This window comes from Wyeomyia smithii, chromosome 2 (genome assembly GCF_029784165.1).
Source record: "Wyeomyia smithii strain HCP4-BCI-WySm-NY-G18 chromosome 2, ASM2978416v1, whole genome shotgun sequence".
NCBI lineage: Eukaryota > Metazoa > Arthropoda > Insecta > Diptera > Culicidae > Wyeomyia > Wyeomyia smithii.
Window position 1 is genome coordinate 96098666 of NC_073695.1, and position 24677 is coordinate 96123342.

At 37.6% G+C, this 24677-nt stretch overlaps 1 protein-coding gene across 4 annotated transcripts in view; it reads right to left on the bottom strand.

Annotated features, from left to right (window-relative positions):
• Positions 1-413: 413 nt before the first annotated feature.
• The window catches only part of LOC129722666 (uncharacterized), a 395463-nt gene continuing 371199 nt past the window's right edge, over positions 414-24677 (bottom strand). For all 4 annotated transcript variants that reach the window (XM_055676305.1, XM_055676307.1, XM_055676304.1 and 1 more), the window contains one exon: positions 414-12463. In XM_055676305.1, coding sequence (XP_055532280.1) covers positions 11686-12463 — 778 coding nt within the window. In that variant the 3' untranslated portion in view covers positions 414-11685. The remainder of the gene's footprint in view (positions 12464-24677) is intronic.

The following is a 24677-nucleotide window of genomic DNA, read 5'->3' on the forward strand; positions in this document are numbered from 1 at the left end:
CAGTGCTCATGGAAAAATTATTTTCATGTGAAAAAGATGTTAATCCCAGCTTTCGATTTCGAATTTGTTTACAGCCCTAAGCGAAGTCAAAATCATACAGGATCTTCTTAATGAACATTTTGTATTAGGTTTTAAATTCGCAGTTCATCATTGGAGACCCCAAGTGATCGAGCGAAGTTTAGCTGTCACAAATCACACGGCTGTCATCATTTCCTCGAGAAAACAACTAGTATGCAATAATAGCAATTAGTTACACGCGTTTATCGATCTACTTACCATTGTGCAGATTCATCGTATTGCAATTCTCAGGCGTCTGTAGTTCCAAATATCAATCAATCGAAGATCGCAAGAAAATTTAGCTATCACAAATCGCAGGGCTGTCATCATTACTCAAAAAAACAACAAACAACTGGTTTCACTTTTCAGAACTTTCGATATGATAATACTCTGCTCTTTATTTTTCCTCTCTCATTCTTTGGTTAAATAAAAATAAAACATTTATGATACAGATTCTCTTAACCCATTTGCAAAACATGCTCTGTCTATACCTTTCATATGTCACTTTGCTATAGTTTTTTTTCTTGTTTATTTCTTACACTTTCAATGTGCTTACAGAAACACTATCCAATAGACCACTGCTGCGTATAGTTCAACTTATTTTATCTTTCTTAGTCATTTGTAAAATTCTTCCGATTTTGTCAATACCCTAGAATATATTCGATAGGAAAAAAACATATCTTTCGCTCATATTCAATTAGCTACTCTACTTCGTTATTTTTTTGCTTTGTTTTAGTTTTCGTTTTCGTTTTCGCCGGGCACTAAATAGAGCGAAAGCAAAACTTGCACTGTTGCTGGTGCGAACGAGCAAGTTTGGCGTGTGTTTGACTTTCCCGGTTGCCGAACAGGGACGAAATAAAACATTAATCAAATTAAATTTGCCCATTCGCTGCGGTGTGAACTCACGTGGGGTTTGACGCGGTAGGAGAATGTGAACGGTGCCAGGATCGGTGCTGAACATGTACCATAATAAGTTCAAGCGGGGGAGTCAAAATAAAAAAAAACTTTTCCTGGCCTTCCTTCGAGACTGGGGCTGGAAAGGGTGTTGTACATGAAGGACATTAAAAACGAATAAAATCCGGCAGTCAAAACTTTAGTGCATGCAGTTTCTGCATTCAAACTTCCGCGCGTCGGCTCTTGCTACCGGTTGCTTCTCATTAGTGTTTTATTTTTGTTTTTTTTTCTGCTGTTTCGAATTTTACAATCATTTGAAATTTCAGGCACATATTAAATTAAAACTTAATTTATTTCCGCTCTCGACTCTTTCAGTGCACTTTCGATTCTCTCGTTCTCATTCACAAGCACTTATTTTGAATGCTTAACTTTATACACACACAACCTTTTTTATGTTTTTCGACAGCGTGGAAACCAAATTTCGCCTTTTATGGTGAACAGAAGCAATGCGGCGATTTATTGGTTTCAATAACATTTTATGACACTCTGGTGGATAGAAAATGAAACTTCCGAAAATTTTGTTCTGTGAAAATCGTTTAACGCCTTTCCGGTAGGTCTTCTACGCTGTCAGACTCTGGCTTGCATTCACTCATTCATTCGTTTTTCTGTTTTCGTCGAACAGGGTTAGCTAGTGAAAGGAAAGTGCTGATGGTGGTATTGGTAGTGGTGATCTTACATCTAAGTATCTATACAAGTCTACAGAAATCCACGTTTACGTTTACCTTACGACTAAAATGCGAACAACTTATATTATTATTTATTAATTTTTATTCGGTTTTTTTTTCCTTTTTGTTCGGTCTCAATTCCGGCTGGCTGTGCAAAGATGGGGTATATATTTTATTTAACATTACAGTAGCAATAACCGATTGAGGCGTGAAAGGTGGAAGTACACAAGGACGTCGTTAACCGCGACTGTGCTAACATGACCTTACAAATGTTGTGTATTAAATTGTGTCATCGTAATCGTAAATTATCATTATTACACTTTCTGACTGAATTATGGGTGGAAATTGCTGTAAGGAGCTGATGATCGTTGATTCGTACGGTCAAGATAAAAATACTAAATTTAACGATTTGTTGATCATTAGATGAGACGCTGTATTAGTTTAATTACCACAATTACACCTCAGCTTAAAAATGTATGTTCAACAAATGTTAAACACAAAAAAAGTACTTCTTGATAGCAATATTTCTAGTTTCGTTCTTGGTACCATATGTTTTTACCAAACGAAAGATGTTGGATTGATAAACCAAACAAGCGACATCACTGCTTATCAATAAAAAAATATTTCTATTACCAGAAATACTATTAAAAAAAAAAAAATGTTATTTTGATAACACTGGTCGACAGAAGCGAAAAAATGCTACCCTAAAGCTCAAAATAGTTGCCCTAGAAAGATTTTGGCTTTTCAACCATTCCTGTGAAACTTGGTGACTCTGGCCATTGTCAAAACGCGTCAACTTACATCAAAGTGTCGCATAGATATTGCTAGCCAGGTTCGTCGCTTCAACGTTATGTTTACGAGAAAACTTTTTTATGTCTCTGAAAAAAGGTTGGTGGTTAGGGGCACCAAAATTCACAGGAATGGCTAGAAAACAATAATCTTTCATTATTTACAGTTTGAGCTTCAGGGCTACACCTGTGTTGACCAGTGTAATTAGTAGTACACATATCGAATGAAAAAGCAAGACGAAACCTCAAGAAAAAAAAGCATAAGAAAAGTAAACGACGACGAAACATGCCAAAAGTCGTTAACATATATGAAAAATAATGTAGTTATCCAACTAATTTGCGGCAAATCACGATGTTTCTTTTTCGAAGCTGTTGACAGATGACATTTTTTGGAACTTGTTTTATATTGAAATTCGCAACAGGTGACCTTCACTTCTCTGATAATCGCCTGTACGGAAATGGTTTCGGCTGTATCTCCGTTGTATTTTGTTAGAATTTTAAACAACTGATACTGAAAGAACTGGAATGATTGGGATTTGATGGAAAATCTGGTTAAAATTATAACACGATTATTTAGACATTGGTAACTTCAAACATGAAATGTATTGTAACTTGATACATTCGATAGTATTAGTGTCTGATGCTTTTTTTATTTCCGAAGTAGCTTAAAAGCATCTATACTCATTCGCTAATGTTATATTTTAAACAATTCTGGCAATGATAAAGAATTGACTCAGTTTTGGCCGGCTTTCCATACGCACTGCGCAATTTGATTTCCAAACTTTGTCAAAAATAGTTCAATATGTTTTATTTTCAATGCTAGTTTATACTATTGAAGTCACTGAACCATTTTTATGGATATATATTAAATATAAAGATCAATTGAAATAAAATCTTAAATAAAATCTATCTCTTCTTTGAGAAGAACTCCAAAATGTACGGAATAGATTTCATTTTACTCTGTCTATTTTTTTTTTTTTCAATAAATTTTAAACCAATCAATTTTTAACCAGGAGCTCCATAGCCGCAAGGGTTCGAATCTTAGTAGAACCAAGCCATTTGTTTGCCAAAGGACTTTAGCATGGGTTTATTCTCAGGCTTCCCACCAAGTACCTTTTCTTCAATCTGAATTCTACAGTACCTCTGTTGACTCTCCTTCTAACAAAAATAAGTCCCTGTTATAAAAAACTGGTGTGAGTAACGTATGAAAGCTCTCTCCAGGGAATTGTAATTAGGCGATATTGTTAAAAGGGATAGAGGCTCGGTATAGTAGAGTAGTAAGTTTGAAACGGAAAGGTAAAACTTACACACAAGCACGAATATGAATTATAAGCGTATCACTCACTTCAATGGTGATACTGCCAATAATATGAAGTGCGGAATACAGAAAACCACTTGGGCAATATCACAATAGATCTAATCTCTGGTCGCAGTGATGAGCCCACACAGGAAAAAAAAACCAATCAAAATCTACTTGAGTTTTGCCCTTTTCTATCATAATTTTGGGGATGCTTCCATTTCAATTTTTGGTATAAAAGAGTAAAATAGAGATTTTTAATCCTGTTCGTGCAAATAATTTTTATCCAACACTAGAAAATTAACTCTCTGCAAATAATGTGATTGCCAGGAGAAAATTTAAAACGGTATCTGGGTAACATCCTGAGTACGAAAATGTCCATGTTGGGTAGTATTTAGCTATTCTGGCTGTTTGCCAAGAACCGGAAGCCACCATCTCATATTCCAAATTAGCCTCTGGGTATTATTTTAGTTCCAGTAAAAATCATATTGCTTGATATTTGGCCATTTTCGAAAACTAGAACTCGCCATCTGGGATTTTAAAATTGGAGTCTGGATTCGATTTCTGATCATTGGGCATCATCTAGATTCCAGAATGATAATTCAAGCTGTTTCACAGACACTGAAGGTTGACAGTTTTGATTTCAAAATGCCATCGGGGGTCGATTTTTGGCTCTGTGTATCATCCCGTTAACGGAAATATTCATTAAGGTGGAAATACACAGGTAGTAGTACATGAATTCGTTGATATCGATTTTTTTATGCCGAATGCCTCTTGCAAAAATCGACTTTCTGGTCAAAGTCCCAGAAACATTTGGGTTAAGCAAGATTCCCAGCTCGGAAGTTTCTTAGTCCCAGAAATCTGTGCATTTTCATCGATTAATAAAGTGAAATTTTGATCGCTTTGAGGCACGTGTTCCCAAAGTCTGATTGAACTGAAATTTTGCATAGAGGCTTTTTTCAAGAAGACGAAACTCTCGAGCACTACTGCTAAGCGAAATTCGAAGGACAGTGTATTTTTTTATACAAGTCTTGCAGCTCTAAAATCTATATTAGGTAATATTTGGCCATTTTTGGATGTTTTTCAGAAAGAGGAAATCGCCATCTTGGATTTCAAAATGGTGTCTGAAACCGTCCTTAGTATCGTTTCGGTTTCAGAATTAACCCTATTGGATGATATTTTGCTATATTCGAGCTTCGGAAGTCGCCATTTTGAATTTGAAAATGGAATCCGCAGTCGAATTCCAGTCTCTCATCTAAAAATCGCCATCTTGAAATTCAAAATAGTATCCGGGTCGATTTTGGGCCTTTAAATGTCATCCCGGTTCAGAATATACCCATATTGATTGACATTTGACCATGTTCCAGCTTTGATTGGCCCAATTCTTCGTTCAAATATGGCTCGATATTTTTCAACAGTACTTATAATAGTTAACGGCACACAATTACAATTTCTCATATTGTGGTGAACGCGTAACTAATTTAACTAATTTGCAAAAACGAAGTAAACTAACTCAGTAAGTATTCAACACTGAATAAAAATCATCAGTTTAAATTTTTTAATAGTAGCTTACTTAAATATGTAGTTCTACGTCAAAAATTTAGCAAATGGTATCTGAGACGTGAACCCATGGTTGACGTAGGACTACGAAGGCTTTGTACTGCTTATTTTTTTTTTAAATTAAACCAATAGCAAAAAATGGCATCTTTGCCTATAGTAACGTCTATGCAAAGTTCCAGCCAAATTTAAAATGGTCGATTAAAGGCTACCCGTTTTTTTTGTGTGGAATGGCTCAAATGCGCCAATCATATAAAAAGTTTATTATCAATTCCATCACGTAGTAGTAAAAAGGCTGTAACAATAATCATATCATGAAATTTCTTTACCTTTTAGCTCCCTAACGGCACCTTGATTATAAACATTTAAAAACCTTCTCTCTCAACGTTCCATGCTCATTGTAGTTTCCACAGAATGTACCTTAGTAGATATAGACGTAGTCCTACGTCAAAAATAGTATTTAAGGATTTTTTGCCAACTAAACCGAGGAGCGACAGCACCCTCTCAGAATTAAATTGAAGTTTTGTGGGTGCAAATTTTGTTTTTTTTTCTGTACTATCATTTGAAAAGGTCTGAAAAATGTTTTAAAAAATCGATGTATCTGAATAATAACAAGAAGTAGAGGAAAGTTGTAAGTGTGTAAGTTGATGTCTTCTAGGGAATTTTCTGAACCTTCATTTGAAAATATTGAAATAATTGAATTCTAAGCGCTACACTGAAATCAAAAAATCATTTTGAAAAAAAAAGAGATTGTCAAAAAGTACGACAGATCAGATTTTTGACGTAGGACTATGTCTTTGTTGCATCACCCCGCCAACATTGCAAAAATCTACGCTCAACTCGAAACAAAAGATTACGCGTAGAAAATTTACCTTCACTCTTGTTCGTCACACGGTAGCGAACGCAGCCTACAGTATAGCTGTTAGAGGTACGCGGCATTAGGAAAAGATAGCTGATTACGAGTCAACTATCAGGCACTGCGGCACACCTTACCTTAATTCTGCATACGGCAGCAAGAGGTACTATCGTATGCTGTAGGATATTTTGCTAGCCGAGCTACTGGAGGGCAGAGCGGAGAGCAAATTTATTATGTGCGGCCAGGAAAATATTCAATGTTACCAGTGAATTTTCACTAGTACAGTGCCTCCACAGTTATGGATCAGCTACAGATATGGGTCATTTTTGAGCAAATACGTCTATTTTCACGAAACTGGACAATTTTCATTAGCAGTGGTATTTTTTGTAAAACTCACTTGTAACCTCTTTTATACGATTAAAATAATTTAGAGTTGAAAATGTCACTAGAAACTATATTTCTGTTCAGTGTAAGAAGTGAGGTGACCCATAATTGTAGTATTGTTACCTTGTTACCAATGTGGGTCAGTCCATATTTTGGCTATTTTTATTACTTTTACATGATAATGCATCAAGACCGAATAAAATAACTTATTATCAATATTTTACAACCATTAAATAACTTGCGTTATGTATATTGACGATTTTATAGACTAAATGATTTTGAATGCCAAAAGTGACCCATAGTTGTGTCTTTTGCTATGTAAGTGATATTTTTCTTCCCAACCGATTTACACGCATCAACTGCAGTGAAACTAATTGTTGATCGAAAGTACATATCAGAACAAAGATATAGATAGTAAAACATTCGTAGTTGATAATTTTTACGATTTTATATCCATTTTTGAATATTCAAACAACACGCTGACTGACCCATAATTGTAGAGGGACTGTACTATTAGTGTAAAATTTTCCTTCTTCTAAACAAACCAAAGTTTCTCTAACAAGAACTATTTAATGTTCGACGTGGTTTCACGTTTTTTGCCTCTGAGTTCACGACTGTCCGGTAGTGACTAGAGTTAGAGAAAAGTGGTCAAGGGATAGTTTTCACGAAATTGTCTGAATTCTCATTTAAAAATATCGAAAAAAAAATTTAAAGAACCTACACTGAATTTTTTTTTCAAAAATGAAAAAATCTCAGAAAACTTTCGAAATTAGCTTTTTAGACGGCCCTAAACGAGCCGCTTGAAATAATTTTTGTCAAAAAAACTTTTCTTTGATTTGCTTAGAAAAATTTAAGGCAACTAAATTGTGTTAAGATATCGAACGTCTTCGGCAGTGGTTTTCTTCGGCAGGTTTTTGCATAAAACTGCCGCAGAAAACCGGCCGAAGTAAACCATTGCCGAAGACGTATGAAACCCTATCTAAAAACCTTTTCTTTTAATCACTTGTTGTTTTTAACCATAGACCTACGTTTGGATCGTTTTCGTCTTAATTTGTATTTCGGGAATCGATATTTCCATAACAGAAATTAGTATTTGGCTGAAATTTCTTTTCTTTGTTGCTTGAACATAAAAAGTATTAAAAAACCTGTTCTGATGTTTGTCAATAGATGGCGGTAATCATAATTGAATTTGGGACCTTCCGATAAGACCGAGCCTTTTTCGACCCGTCATATTGTAGTGCGATTTTCATGGACGTGACATTCCATACTTTATTGTGACTTTGTTGTTCACACTCGTAAAAATATTATTAAAACTATTTCGAACGAAGATTTTTTTTATTTCGTTGAAATGTCGAGTCGGTTGAAAACAAATCTTATGAAGAAATGAGTCGTTTCTCTGAAAAGTCGAGCGAAGAAGACTTGTCAGCTGATATCAATAACGAATATGTTTCTAAAGTCCCATTTGGAATTGAAGAAGCTGTTAAGTTTCACGTACAAGACGATTTGAGTGTTATGTGTTTTTCATATTTCCTCATTTTTTTTATGGTTTATCATACAAAATATACATGGATTGGAAAAGACCCGCAAACGTAAGATTATTCAATTTTTTAACGTAAGTTTACGGTTAAAATAAATGTGTTTCAGTGGAGAATCTTAAACTCAAATTTTTTCTTCTAAATAAAAATTCGAAGTAAAAAACTTCTAAATAAAAGTTCGAACAATCCCTTAGAAGTAATCCCTGGACAAGTTTTCCGTATCTCCTGTTATGATTCCTTATCAAATGTTAGTACAGCTAAATTTTTAAAGAAAAAATGCAAAAATCTTATTTGTAGCGCGAAATTTGATATTTTGTTTGTTCAAGAACAGGAAACTACAGAATAAAATATTTTGGTGTCTATATTGAGGCTCAAATACTATTGCAATAATGGCTTAAAAACCATTAAAAAGCGAAAATTCACCAGTGTCGACTGTGTTTAATTTCCTGCAAACCTCAACAATAAATCGCTAGATATGTAGTGGAAGACCGGTCAAAGTAATGGACAAAAACAGGCTTCATTTATCTTGTCCAAATCATGCTTCAAGCCGAGCGGATTGGCAATCAATCAAGATGTGTGCCAGAACGAATGTTTAAGGAAAATTTTAACTCTATTTCTCCAAAAACACTGTGATAAAGCATCATCACATTGCGCATGAAAAACATAAAATTTCCTGAACAACCACTCGAACCCATTTGTATTTCAAAAACGGAACCTAAAGCATCTACTCCTGTCTCGCCCAATCCAAGATTACTTTGAGATTATAGATTTCTTGGTGTACGAAAATAACTAAAGAGCATCAAACTGTAAACAGTCGATTGGTTGGATTACGAGATTCAAAAAGTCAAAGGAAAGGCCGTTTTGCTCCGGCATCATAAAAGAGATTCATGGGAAAGCCGACTACGGACCTTTTTTGAAAATTTTAATTTTTTTGACGTAGAACTACGTCTTACGGCAACATATATTGGGGTACTAACTCAATCAGTTTTTAAAACTCAATCAGTTTTTAACGGATTTCCTTAATTGTTACAGCTATCTATTGAAACATTACCCAATCAGTCGAAATTATCAGGATTATAACAAATTTTGATATTTTTTTACGAACTTTTTGTATCAACTTGTGTTCTAAACTTGGTCTCGTTAATAGTTAAAATATCAAAATTCCTATCAAAATTACTTACTGATCATTACAAATTACAGCAAGTTTTGTGAGGTTTATGGCAGAAAAAGATCAGAATTAGTTATAATGTACAATATTTTGTCGATTGAATAACAAATTTTGTTATAAATATCTGTAATTTTTATCATTCTGGCATATCAATAATATTACAGGCTTTGTCATTTCTATCAAGTTCTGATATATTTTTGTTACCCGTTTGTTATAATCGTTTGATCGGGTAGCGTCTACCAAAATGCGGAAAACTGTGATTTTGTTATGCTAACTTTCGTACTATTGAAAAAAAGAGCCTTATTGAACGCATGTTTCGATCAATCAGAGCTAAAACAAGGCCTTCTTTTACAACGCAGCCGACGCTAAATCATACAAAGGATTTTGCTTTATAACCAATTTGTTGTTGTTGTTGTTTTACTCGCTGTAATCCACGAACACACGCCTACCGGAAGTTTAACTCACAGTAGTCACGTATAGAACTGGCATGCAGAAATTCAGTCTTCATTTATAATCAGGCTTCTTCCGTTCTTTCATTTTTGCTCAAATTTCCTTCTCTACCTGCCAAACCCCTTGGAGAACTAGACTTTCTCTAACACAGAGTGAGTAATTGTCCACATTTAGGCGTAGAGTATTTTAGTTGCAGAGTTCCTATTCACTCTTAATCATCGCGTGTGAGGGGTTAACATTTGTTTGCTCTCTCAGTTTAGTAGTCAGAGTAGTTTTCGTTAGCTTTTCCTTTACTAGAAGAGAAGTTGGCCAAATATCAAAACATTTAGGTTCATATTGAAGCCACATCCTAACCGTTTTCGAATTTATTCTTATAATAAGATTCACAACTCACCATGGGTGCGTATTCTGCAGAAAGTTCGATTTTATCCTGTTTTTGCCGCACCCCAGAGCAATGAGAACGGTACCGCAATGCTCAGTTGATCGCCGAGCAGTTTATTTTCCTTTTCTTGCGTGCGTGGATGAGCAATTTACAAAAGTTTCACTGGGTTTTTACTCTGGCAAATTAGGAGCGTTTTTCGTCAGAGAAACTATTACTCTGCGCTCTCTCTACAGCAGATGGTATGATGCACATTGAATGTAAGCTCACAGTTGTTAAGAGGGAAGAAAACTGTTTTCTCTTTAAGATGAAGATGAGCAAAACATAGCCTGTTTATAATCGATCACCGCAGTAAGAGGACGATTGAATCTTACTGAAAATCAGCTCGACCTGCAGCTGGCAGAGCAGCAGCTGATTTCAGCGCAGCACGACTGAGCAGGTGACTCATTCAATTGAAGCGTTCCACAGCAGATGACCTAACAGGCGGACTGCACAGCATTGCTGAACATGTCCGGATATGTTAGTAAAATTGTGCGGATCTGTCATGTCGTGTTTACTTTTCTGTTCCACCAGTTTTATATTGAAGAAAACAGAAACCGGATTGAATAATGATAATATAAATGTTTATAACTTCAACTTAAACCATTTTTTCTCTTGGTTCTCTCGACTCGTGTTAGTATTTTTTGATTGAAAACGTTTAGTTACCTAGTTAATTGAAGAAATTAATGAAATGATCTATAGTACGTACTGTTTACTTTCGTGGAATCAACTCAATCGGAAAATAATATTAGCGAAAAATCAGGAATTCTACATAGGAAAATTTAATGGTAATTGCGCACAGTTTTGAACAATTTTTTGTTCACAAATCGCTAACGAAAATGTGAGAGAGGTTTAAATTAGATATTTTATTTGAAACTTGTTTATGCTATTTACCCAAAAGATACAATTGCAGTCAGTGTGAGTAAGAGAAAAGAGTAATCCAGGGAAATATTTTATTTTGTAGAGTTACTGAAACGTGAATTCGACAATTTAACATTTGAAAAACCTCCGAAAAAGAAAACCAGAATTTCGTATAGAGCGAGAATAAAATACGGAATTTGCGGTCAGTATTGTGTACAATAGAAGTGATCTCAAAAATATAAACCATTCTTTTCTGATCAGTGCTCCCAAATATTTGCATTCGCTGCTGTACTTTCAGGCTTATCACATCCGACCCTCGTGTGTTGACCAGGATAAAATAATATCGTTTCAAGGTAAACACTGGTGCAATCTCCCCGCCACTAAAGTCCTTTCCGCGCAGCCTCGAAAGATTCTACCCTGACCGGACAGGTCCCGGTCACGAGAAATAATACTCCATCGTTGTACCACACCACGCCGAACCGAAACCACTTCCAAACCAGACAAACAAAAAAAAGGCAGAAAACATGCGTAGCGAAACTAGACTTCCATGGCGTTTTATTTGTTTCACCCACGCTTCCTCCCCCATCCCGGTGTATTTTTCACTGCTGTCTGAACACAGAAAAATAACATCGATGTGCGATGAGCGCGTTGGCGGCAGCACCGGTGCCGTCGTGTCCGACCCCGGAACGGTCCGGCTACAGATGTGCCACGGTTCCGCTGCCGGACGATGGCACCGGATTTGTACTGCTGCTGCAGTCGGTAGCATCGACGCCGGGTGCAGATTTATTCAATTTCGGCTGCTCGACCGTGCCGGAAATGGTAACAATCGTAACTAAGTCCTTGTTTGCAACATTTTCGCCCCCCGTATTACTATCGTTCTCAATTATTTCGCGTGTAATTGAGTTTCGTTGTTTATGTGACACATGTGAGTCTGTACAATGCGGCACCGACCTGGGTTGCGTTTTCGCCAAACCGAAGGCGGCCGGAGCTGATTTAGCGTCGTCTATTTTAATAATCGAAGGCGTACGCGCGGATGCCACCGGCGGACCTGCTGTCGAAGCAATATTATTATCATCATTTATTAGAGCCGAACCACCGCAGGATTCACCGGTGGTTGTCGCCGTCCCAGCAGATGTCGTCGCCGGTGGTGCTGGTTGCGATTTCACCGACGTTGACGAATTCCTGCGGTCAATGGTGCGATAAGTTGGCGGGGGTTGACCGTTCGGATCGGGATCCGCCGTGATGTCCGGTGGGTTGCCGGCCGACGGTTGCGATGACTGAGTTGCCACGTTGACGCTGTTTGTACTGCTGCCCATGGCACCGCTGATGATACCACTTATGCCACCGAATATGCTGGTCGCGGTGCTGCCACTGCTGGCACCCCCGCCGCCACCGCCGGCTGTGGTTGTTGTCCCGGCACCGTTCGGGTTATTGTTCGAGCCACTGTTGTTGTACCGTGAGGTGAGTGGGATTCTGCAGTGAAATGACAAAACATAGTGGTTATTAGACATCATCTAATAGCAGTTTAGGAACTTAGTATAATTAAATAGGTTTATTGAATAAATTAGTAATAACTGAATTTTAAAACGCCAAAATTTAAAAAACAGGCGTGAATAGCGAGATCCGCATAAAATACCACATGAATTCCGAAATCCGTGAAAAAATAATCATTTGATAAAGTTTTTTAATCATTTCTGCTAAATACTCTCGAAATGGAATCAATAACCGTGTTGTTTCCACCTGCGAATTGAGCTGAATATCAAGGAAAAATATTAGAAGGCTAGGCCAAATCAGTGAATTTTCAGTAATTCGATTAGTTACACTTATCGGACACCGATAAATGACCGGTTTGAGAATAAAAAACCCTCAAAAAAGCCGCGTAAAAATTGTTTTTCTGAAAAAACCGCGTAAATTCCGAATTCCGCTTAAAAAACCCGCTTAAAAACGACTTTAGTGTGTTGAAAAACGAATTTAAGGAGTCACCCATTAGCGGCCTCATAAAATGTGGTTTCTCTTGAACGTTTTTTGAGGTAACAAGCGGTAAGTTTCAACATTAGAGTAAAAATTTTGTTGTCTTTTAAGTTTTGAAACAAAAGAAAATGACGGATTTATCAACAATCTCGCATGGCTTTTCGTCGCCAACAATTCAAACACGTGCACGATTTCGTCCTTTCTTTTCACCCGTAGCACACAATAAACATTTCATGCTGGGACGAGCCATCCGCATATAAAGCTGGTCGACAGAAACGAAAAAATGCTGCCCTTAAGCTCAAAATAGTTGCCCTAGAAAGATTATAGTTTTTAACCATTCCTGCGAAATTTGTTGCCTCTAAGCAGTGTAGAAAACTAGGAGCACCAAAATTCACAGGAATGGTTACAAAGCTATAATTTTCCATTTTTTCCAGTTTGAGTGTTGGCTGTATTGAACAGTGCACAGTAATGCAGTCCAGGAATGCAATCTAGCGGAGCAAAATTAATAACTCCCGATCGTGTTGGTTTTTTGAGATAGTGTTTTCGGAAATGTTCATGAAAATGATTCTTATATTTTGTATTAAAATATTTGTACTAAACGTGTACTAAACTAGTACTAAATTTTTTATTCTTTATTTTCTCAATTTATAAGGATGGTTTCTTTTACAAAGTTGTTTATTAACCAATAATATGAAGCTCTTCAAAAGTCACAACTATTCAAGAAGCCATAGTATATGAGATATTGATTTTTTTGTACAAAATGGACAAAAAACTTTAATTTTTATTTTTTTTTTGATTGTACTAACGAACTCTATAAGTTTCTAATTATAAATCAATTTTAATTTAAAGAGTAAATGTAGTAATGAAGATAGAAAATTAAACTAACTGAAAATATGATTGTAGAAACTACGAAAAATATAGTTCAGCAGGTGGGACTCGAACCCACAACTTCCAATCTCCGGTCAGATGTGTTCCCGTTACACCACCGCAGAACGTTAAAGACGTAGTTCTAGAATCGAGTTTTGTATCGCTTACCCAATTCTCGCACTTCGTACATTTACTCAGTAGAGACTATTATTTATAGCTGGCTATTGTTTCAACACCCTCAGTGGAAGTTGGAATGACTTCTCAGTGTGAGAGATAGAAACGTGCCAGTGCGGTGGTGTAACGGGAACACATCTGACCGGAGATTGGAAGTTGTGGGTTCGAGTCCCACCTGCTGAACTATATTTTTCGTAGTTTCTACAATCATATTTTCAGTTAGTTTAATTTTCTATCTTCATTACTACATTTACTCTTTAAATTAAAATTAAAAATAGCATGACTTTGCTAAGAGTCGAAAAAAAAAAAAAAAAAAAGAAAAGTAAAAATGTTTGTGACGCAAGTCGATGTTGCTGCTGGTAGAGATGGCAACTTACTGGCACGTTTCTATCTCTCACACTGAGAAGTCATTCCAACTTCCACTGAGGGTGTTGAAACAATAGCCAGCTATAAATAATAGTCTCTACTGAGTAAATGTACGAAGTGCGAGAATTGGGTAAGCGATACAAAACTCGATTCTAGAACTACGTCTTTAACGTTCTGCGGTGGTGTAACGGTAACACATCTGACCGGAGATTGGAAGTTGTGGGTTCGAGTCCCACCTGCTGAACTATATTTTTCGTAGTTTCTACAATCATATTTTCAGTTAGTTTAATTTTCTATCTTCATTACTACATTTACTCTTTAAATTAAAATTAAAAATAGCATGACTTTGCTAAGAGTCGAAAAAAAAAAAAAAAAAAAAAAAAAAAAAAGAAAAGTAATTATAAATCTTTCAAATTTTGAACTTTGCCAAAAAATAGGATGGCTATGACCTGTAGTTTTTGAGATATTTAAAAAAAACGAAGTGTAATCATGTACTTTCGTTAAAATCCGTTCAATTATAACACGAAAGCTCAAACTGAAAAAATGAAGGATTACAGATTTCAACCATTCTGTGCATTGTTGTGTCTCTAGCAAAGATGGCAAGCAATGCCTTGGATGCTACATTCCGATTCGGAACTCGAGCTTCTGTTTATTTATACACAGACTTTGCAGCCAGCTGTTTAGTGTAAAGGACAATTGCGGGGCTAGCGCTACGATCCTACTGACACTAACAGCCTTTCCCAAGCCGAGACTCGAACTCAAGACGACTGGAATGTTAGGCCAGCGTCGTACCTCGAGACCGTCTGGGAGAGCAAAGATAGCAGCTCGTAAAAGGCCGCACAGTGATTACTTACCGGGTTGATCGCTTCTACGTTTGCTTACGGGAAAATTCCATTATATTTCAGTCTTTGAATACTTTACGCTCTCCCAACTTGGCTAGGAGCACCAAAACTCACAGGAATAGTTAAAAAGTCCTGATTTAGGCTTTATTATTTTACATTTGTCGACTAGTTGCCAACACAGGTTTGCTCTAGAGCTTAAATTGAAAAAAAAAAGAAACATTATAGATTACACTGTGCTACAGCAATTTAGAACTTCTAATGGGACCTAGTGTAGGTTGTAGGTCTTGTTGAGTGAAAAAATCTGAAGTTATAGTCAAAAGACGGGTTTTTTACCTCACTGCATACAATTTTTTTTAACTCAGTCATTTCTGGACCGATTTTCAATATTTCAGCAGTTTTGGAAAGAAGATAAACAGAGCTTTTAAAATATACACAGATTTGTACCAATATCACCAAAACATGTTGAGTTGTTTGTGTTTAAATCTAAATTTTTAGACTTTTTCACGCAATTTTTCAACTTAACTTGAAATTCAGTTAAAAAAGTTGTATGCACTGGGTCCAAAAAATCAAATTCAGAGGTGTTTGGAAAATTTCTAGTATGAGCGAATGTTACACTCAACAAGACTTACAACCTACACTAGGTCACTTCAGAAGTTCTTGCTTTTTTTTCATTTGTTATTATTTTAACCGTTCCTGTGAATTTTGGTGCCTTTGGCCAGCTCGAAAGTGCGTAATGTCTAGGGAGACTTAAATGAAGTTTTCGCGTAATGAAAATAGAAGCGACGAACCCGGCGTGCAATAACATTGCGTCTTTTTGACTAAAATTGCGATTTTTTTCTCAGCATAGTAAGGGATCGTCACAGAGGCCAAAACCTAAACTTGGTTTCCGGCATAGTGGCCCCAGATTAATGTTTATTTATTCATTTATTTCGTCAAGCAAATGTAGACTACAGTTATAATAATACAATGTTTTCTTATATTCTATACATTATTTCCAGTAGTTAGTCGTTTTTTTATTTGATTTCTGCCCATTGTGATGTCGATATTTTCGCAGTGCTGATTATAGTGACGCATCATGCGATTTATTGGGCCATTTTTTGAGTAGTTTGTTCTGTGAGAATTTTCCGAAAATATTTTACGATTTCTTAATTGACGACTGGGTGCATAAAAATTTAGTTGTGATAATAATTGAGTAGATTGCACGCGTTGAGAAATAATGTCATTGATAAAATAAAGCATTGAAAGATCGCGGCGTTCTTTAAGTGCTTGTATGTCTATAAGCATGCAGCGTGCTTCATATGATGGTAGGGGAAATGATGTCCAATTTAGCTTACGAAGCGCGTACAAAAGAAATTGTGTTTGGACAGATTCAATGCGTTCTTCATGTGTGGCAATATAGGGATTCCATACAATGCTACATTATTCCAGAATTGGTCGGACGTATGTAATATATAATAGTTTGATTGTATATGGGTCTTGAAAAATGTGGCCGAAGCGTTTTATAAAGCCCAGCATACTATTTGCTTTGTTGATAATTGTATTATAATGTTCTATGAATGTAAGTTTGGAGTCTAAGATTACGCCTAGGTCCTCTACGATTTTGCATTTTTCTACTGGTTGGTTTCCTAAAAAAATGTTTGCAGGTGGTGTTACTGTTTTTCTGCTAAAGGCTATTAAATTACATTTTTTAATGTTGAGTTGTAATAGGCTTTTGTTGCACCAAGTGTAGAATACATTAATTTCATTCTGGAATATTTCGAAGTCTTCTGCATTGGTTATTTCTATAAAGAGCTTCATGTCATCAGCATATACTAGCACATGTATTGACTTAAGAAGAAAGGAAATGTCATTTACGTATAATATAAAAAGAAGAGGGCCCAGGTGGGAACCTTGAGGAACCCCAGAAGTTACTTCTATTGGGTTTGAAAAGGAATTTTGAAAGCGGACTATTTGTGTTCGTTTTGTTAAGTATGACTGCAGCCATTCCAAAAATTTTGTTTCAGTTCCGTATTTTTCGAGCTTGAAGAGTAATAATGGTATGTCGATTCTGTCAAATGCCTTGCTAAAGTCCGTATAAAGAGCTTCTACGTGGTTACCGTTGTCCATTACAGTCAGAGTGAAAGTTATGAATTCCAAAAGATTTGTGGTAGTTGATCGGCCTTTGTAAAAGCCGTGCTGTTGAGTTGTAATTTGGTGTTTTACTTGTTGAAAGATTTTTTCATTAATTATTGATTCAAATAATTTTGGAATGCATGAAATAATGGCAATTCCACGATAATTACGAATGTCAGATTTAGCGCCAGATTTGAAAATTGGCACTAAGTATGAGGTTTTCCAGAGTTCTGGGAAAATTCCATTCTTCAGGGACATGTTAAAAAGGTGTTGTAATGGTGTAGATAGTTCTTCTGCCAAATTTTTGAGAAAAATTGGAGCTATTCTGTCAGGTCCAGGACCTTTCGTAGCGTCTAAATTTTTAAGTGCGTTTTGAATTTCGAATTCAGATATTTGATTGACAGATAAAGAATTCGAAAATTCAGGAAAATACGAGAAGTATTCGCGGTCGCGATCTGTTTCTTCATATTTGGTGTAAATTTCTTGAAAAAAAGTGGCAAAAAGACTACATATTTCATTACTAGTTTGTCCTACATTACTGTCAAGATGCATTCGTGATGGAAAGTTGTTACTTTTTAGTTTGGTTTTTACGTAATTAAAGAAGTTCTTAGGGCAAGACTTGATTTGAAGTTCGATTTTACGATTATGTTCTTCATGTGCAATTTTAATGGCTGCGTCAAGTTGACAGCAAATTTCTTGGGTATTTTGAAGATTTTCGCTATTGTTGTCTTTTTTGTATATTTTATGTGCTTTTTGTTTTCTATTTTTTAGGTTCTTCAATTGTGGATTGAACCACACTGGATATTTGTTGGTGTTCGTTCGTCTTCTTTTTTTAGAGGTACATTTTCTGATATAATTTGATTAATTTTTTCATAAAATTTTGTTACTTCTTCGTTGACATTTCCTTCTTTACAAATTATACTACGCCAATTTATTATGCGAAGTCTACGTTTGACTTGTTCGAAGTCAGTTTTGTGGTATTCCGGTACATTCTCGTACTCGCAGTCGCTAGGGTACGAAGTGTTATTCATTACTATTGAATATTCAATTGCTGTGTGAAATGCTTCATGTTTCCAGATGGGAGTCAATGATGCATCTACACAGAAGTCTTCAGTGCAGTTTGTGAATAATAGGTCTAAATATGCATTTTGTTTGTTTTTTGACATGATTGATTTGATATAGACCGAGTTCTGAGGATTTGCCAAAAAGATACTGCAGTGTTTCGTTTTCGCCTACGACTGGGAGTAAGATAGATTCATTTTCAATGTCTACAATAAAGTCTGCATTACGTTGGTTGAAGTCGCCATAGACATACAGTTTTACTTCTGGTTTCATGTTAGACATAATAGATTCTAAAGTTTTGAAAAATAATTCATACGAATGTTTATGACCATGTTCCGGTGGAAAGTACACGGAACAGAAGATATGTTCTTTGCCAGCAATAAATGCTTTGGCCCATACATGTTCAAATTCTTTATATTTGTCGGATATTATTTCTTCAGAAGTAAAGTCTACATTAATGGCAATGAGGACTCCACCGCCTGACTTTTTTTGACTGGTAGACAAATTCCGATCGTGCCGGAATACATAATAATTGTTTCCAAATACTTCTTCGCTTCTTACGCTTTCGTCCCAGCTACTTTTCGTTCCTAAAATTATTTCAAAAGATGACGACAATAGATTTTGTTGAATTTCTTTCATTATGCTTGGGCTTTTCATGCGATTGAAATTCTGACAATAGATAAGAATTTCAGTCGCATTCTGTCGAGGAAGCGAAGAAGTGTTAGTCAAGTTATTACTTATGTTAAAATATAATGGTTCTGCCTCAGAAGAGGGCGTCCTTACTTGCGAAAATTTGTACTAAATTTATTTACACTTTCGCGAAGTTGTTGAAGACGATGCGTGCGTTCATTTGATAAAAAATGACGATATGATTGAAGGTCGGCTACTGCTTCGGCTGGCGTGAGTCCATATTCCTGATGGACTTCAATAAAGACGCGTTGGAGTTGTTCTGGAGATGTCGGCAGTCCTTCGGATGCGAGAAGCATTCTTACACTGGTTGGTGTCATTCATTCTACGCATACAGATGATGGTTGGTCCTTCATGTATGCGAGATATAGGCGTGTAATATGCATTACTTTTGGGTCGCGGAGTCTAGCCTTCAAAAAGCGCTCGTCGCCATTCGATGATTGCTGCGTTAGTCGGAAGATTGGTGGACGCATGGGGTCAAGTTCAAATTGGCTATCTTGCGGTGCTGATTGTATGCTGGCGTTGCTGGCAGGAGCCGGTGCAGAATTTTCATTGTTAGTTGCATTTTTTTTCTGTCCGATATGGGTTGATAGTTTCGCCTTTTTGGAAATTTATATATTTTGATGTTATGTCTGAATTCGGCGGCCCAGCAAATTGAACGCGTGCAGCTGCCAGGAGGTCTTTGTCCGAGGGTACTGGTTGTTTTGGCATCTCAGCAATTTGAGTTTTCTTTGAGTTGCAGGCGAAATGGTTTATTCCGTGATTATAGGTGTTGTTACTTATGCTGATAGGGTTTGAGTTTTCCTGCTGACGTTTGCGTTGCTGCATACGTTTACGAGCGGCCTTTTCTGCTTGCTTTTCCTGCATGCGTCTTTTACGCTGTCTGGCGTCATGTTCAGTCCAGTCGCGTTTCCATACTTTTTTATTGCCAATTAGGCGCCAGCCTGATGTGAAATTTGGAGTACGGTGTTCTTCTGAGTCCGATTCTGGAAGTGGCAATGAAAGGCGAAGTTCTTCAGCCAGACTGGGATGATTGTCTGTTTTTGGCTGGAGTGAATTCGATTCTTTGAGCGCTTTTAATTCATTGATTAGTTCCTGCGCCGTTGTACTGCAGTTTGTTTTCTTATTTTGTATAGCTTCTAATTGGTGTTCCATATTGTCAATTTTTGATTCTATATTAGTAAATGCTTTTTCCAGGTGCTGTTGTATGTTCTTTGTGTGCTGCCGAATGGTTGGACATCTCCACGAGGTGCCGACCGGGACACGAGTAATCTTAGCGGAAATCGGGTAACCAACCTCCGGTGGAAATTATGGTCGTATGCTGACTGGAAAAGGGGTCGTACGCGACTGTGTCCCCATATTAGAGCAGCGTACAACGGCGTCTGACCCGGAGAGGGCAGCTGAATTATGGAATACTCTATCCCGCCAGCTTCACCTAAGATAGCAGCCCCATCAGCAGGATGTAGGTATCGCGATACTGGTAAGGTAGCATACCAATTCCTCTCTTTTAACCACGAACAACGAAATTAGAAATACAGAACGGATCAATCGGTAAAGACCTAGGCTATGAACACGGAAAAGATTAAGGTAAACGATTGGAAATTGGGTACTTGTAACGTCCAATCTCTCAATTAATCGGCTCTGGCTGGCTTGCTTGCTCGAGAACTACAGCGGCAGGGAGTCGAAATCGCAGCGAATAAGGAGGTTCGGTGGCCAAATTCCGGAGAAAGAAAATTCCGTGCAGTAGACCCTATTGCACGCACTTCTTTCAAGTACTACATCTACTACAGTGGCAGCAAAGTAGCGGAACGGGACGTTTCCAAAGCTGCAAAAACGTGATCGAAATTTTTTTGACCTAAACATTGATTTTAAAGCCGTAACGTCTTCTGCAAAGTTGTTCCATTAATTATTTCCCATGTTATAGAAGTTACAATTCCATGATTAATTCACTCAACAGTGAGAAGCGAGTTTTACTTTCCTCATTTTGGAATATAAAAATCCACTTTGTTCAGCAAAGTTGTAGCGAATTTAAAAAGAAACAACTTCGTTTAAGACATTATACTTCTATCTATTTATTTGAATGGACTTTATTGGAGTTTTCTATGGGTTGCTATTAAAATCTTATTTTGCTATTCAAATTTTTATAGTGATTTTTTACAATTTTCGAATGTTCTATAAAATTATTTGCTACAACAAAACAAATAATATCTCCGAAGAAAGTTTTTTTTTTATCTCACATATATTTTTGGTTGTTGACGATTTTAACAAGAATACTGCGCTAATTTACACTAATTACTCTTAACTCGAAAAATAATGATTTTGGAGTAATAGTGTCTTCAGTAAAGTTAATCTATTAATTATTTTCCATTTTGTAGAAGTTAGAATTTTGTGCTTAATCTACCTAAGAGTGAGAAATGAGTTTAATTTTTTTCATTTTTGCATATAAAAATCCACTTTGCTGAGTAAACATTTAGCACATTTTGTAATAAAAAACTTTGTCGAAGACACTATACTTGTATCTGGTCACTTTAATGAACTATTGTGAAAATAATAAAAAAATAAAAAAAAAATATTTTTTCAATATAATTTTTTAAAATTCTCCAATGTTCTACAATGTTGTTAACTATAATAAAACACACAAGTTCACCGAAGAAAGTTTATTTTTATCTCTTAAGTTTATTTAGTTCTAAAGATTTTTATTAAAATAATGCACTTATTTATTCACAAATATCTGCACTGGAGACAGCGAGAGACTAAAGCCTTTATCTGGACTAATAGACGTTTCACTTATACTTAAATATAGAAAAGTCAAACAAATATAGAAAAGGTTTAGTCGCAGATATTTGCAGATTTTGAAGATATCTGTTAGTAAATTAGTGCATTGTTTCAATAAAAATCGTCAATAACCGATTAAATATGAGAGATAAAATAAACTTTCTTGGATGAAATTGTATGTTTCGTGATAGTAAACAACAATGTAAAACATTGGAAAATTGTAGAAAATCACCACTAAAAGTTATATTAAGAAAAATAACTTTTAATGGCCATCTGTAGAAACCTCCACAATAGTCCATTCAAAATGGCAGATAGAAGTATGATACCTTTGAGAAAGTTGTTTTTATAAAATGTGCAACAACTTTGCCGAATGAAGTGAATTTTTATATGCAAATTATGCGTAAAAGTCATCATAGGAGACGCAAACGCACGGGTTGGGAGGAAGGAATTCTTCCGTCCTGTCATTGAAAGGCATAGCCTCCACTTTTTTTTTTATTCTCGCTTATTTTCCGTCGGTCTAGTTCCGCCACTGTTGTGGCCAATCACCGACGCCCAGGGAGGCGACTCCACACCCAGGACCCTAACTAACGACCCGTTATTAAACGGACCGGCGCCAAGGGCTTTACTTCCTCATGCGATGGAAGGCGTGATCCCAGAAATTTTTCACCTCAGAAAATCTCCCGGTGTCGTCTAGGATTGAATTTAGACCAGTTGGGTTGGTTGTGAGTGGATCACGCCAACTCACAACCATTGACACCTATGTCGGCGGTGGGATTCGAACCCAGGCCTCGAGCGTGGTTGGCGGAGACGTTAACAACCACACTAGACCCCCGCAGCATAGCCTTCACTTGTCAACCAATGAAAACGGCCTAAGGTTGACAAACTTTGTCGCAGCCAGAGGAATGGCCATTGTAGTTCCTACTTACCACGTTTAAATATTCGAAAACACAGCTCGAGGCATCCAAATGGAGAAGCCAGCTCCCAGATCGATTACGTACTGATTGACGGTCGGCACTTTCCGGATGTTACTGATGTTAGGTCTTTCCAGGGACCAAACATTGACTCTGACCATTATCTCGTCGTTTGTAAGATCCGCGCACGATTGTCGAACGTGCTGAAATCTCGCACAGAGAGGACGACGCGTTTCAACATTCAGCGGTTGAAAGCTGATGGCGTGGCAGCAGAATACGCCAGAGATCTCGATTCAACGGATCGCAGAAAGCAGGAGGAAGGAGTGGAAGACATAAATGGGCTGTGGAGCAGTATCCACGATACCATCGAAACGACTGCGAGAGAGGTGGTAGGTACGATGCGTGGAAGACAGCATAACGGCTGGTTCGATGCCGACTGCCAGAGAGCGGCAGATGAGAAGACCCGTGCCAGGAGCCGCATGCTTACTGCGGCTACGCGTTAGAGCAAAGAGAGATACTGGGAGGCAGAGCTGCCGAAAGTAGAGTCCACCGTCGGAAGAAGCGCGAGTACGAGGAGCAGATGCTCGCCAGCGCAGAGGACAGCTATGCTAGAAACGACGTGCGGAGCTTCTATAGAACGGTGAACAGAGTCAGAACAGGAATTTTCCTGTGCTGGTCATGTGTATTGATAAGGACCTGCATTCTGATAAACCGACAGTTGCAGCCAGCTGGAAGGAGCATTTTCAGGTGCTATTGAAAGGTGAGGAGCCTGATGACCAGAGCAGGAACAGGATGACGAATATGAGTGACGAACAAGCTGTGAAGCCACCAACACAGGGAGAGGTGAAAAAGGCGATTAGTGAGCTGAAAAACGGCAAGGCCGGTTGGAAGGACGGTATTCCGGCCGAACTTCTAAAAGCGGTAAGCGAGCGGCTGTACTATGCGATCCACCAGCTAATGCTAAGAATCTGGGCGGATGAACGAATGCCAAACAACTGGTTGGAAGGCCTCATAGCCCTATCTATAAGAAGGGTCTATAAGAAGGGTCATCGATTGGATTGTTGCAACTATCGAGGCATTACGTTGCTCAACTCCGCATATAAAGTTCTCTCCCGTATCCTGTCAACGGAATCTTTGTTGGCGAATACCAGCCAGGTTTTCAACAGGGGCGTTCCACGACGGATCAAATTTTCACCCTGCGACAGATCATCGATAAGCTCCGGGGGTACAAACTTGCAGACCCACCATCTGTTTATAGATTTTAAGGCGGCATACGGCATAATGCTGGAACACGGTTTCCCGACGAAACTAATTGGGCTGATTCGTGTGACGCTACTTTAGTGATTTCCCAGCCTTTTTGGTTCTGCGGCCCCGTTTGCTTAACACAAAGAGCTTCGCGGGCCCCCAATAGAGAGAAACGGTACGATCATCACAAAATCTCACATGCTCATGGTTGCTGGTAGGGAGCGTGGGAGTTCCCGTGGTGTTGGTGCTGAGGTGGAGATAGATGGAAAGCGACTTGGAGTGGTTGATGAATTCGTTTATCTTGGTACGCTTGTGACATGTGACAACGATATGAGCCGTGAAGTGAAACGACGAGTTGCAGCTGCAAACAGAGCCTTCTACGGACTACGTAACCAGCTAAGGTCCCTTAGTTTGCAAACTTGCACAAAACTAGCGCTGTTTAGGACGCTGATACTCCCGGTGGCCCTTTGCGGACATGAAGCAGAGACGTTGAAGGAAGACGGATCGGAAAGTTCTGCGGTCGATACTTGGCGGTAAATTGCTGATCATGCTGATATAGTGAAAGTAATACAGCGGGGCAGGCTTCACATGTAGCCAGAATGCCAGACGAGAGCCGCCAAAATTATCTTCAGTAGAGAACCAGGAAGAGGCTGTCGACTCCGTGGAAGGCCTCGC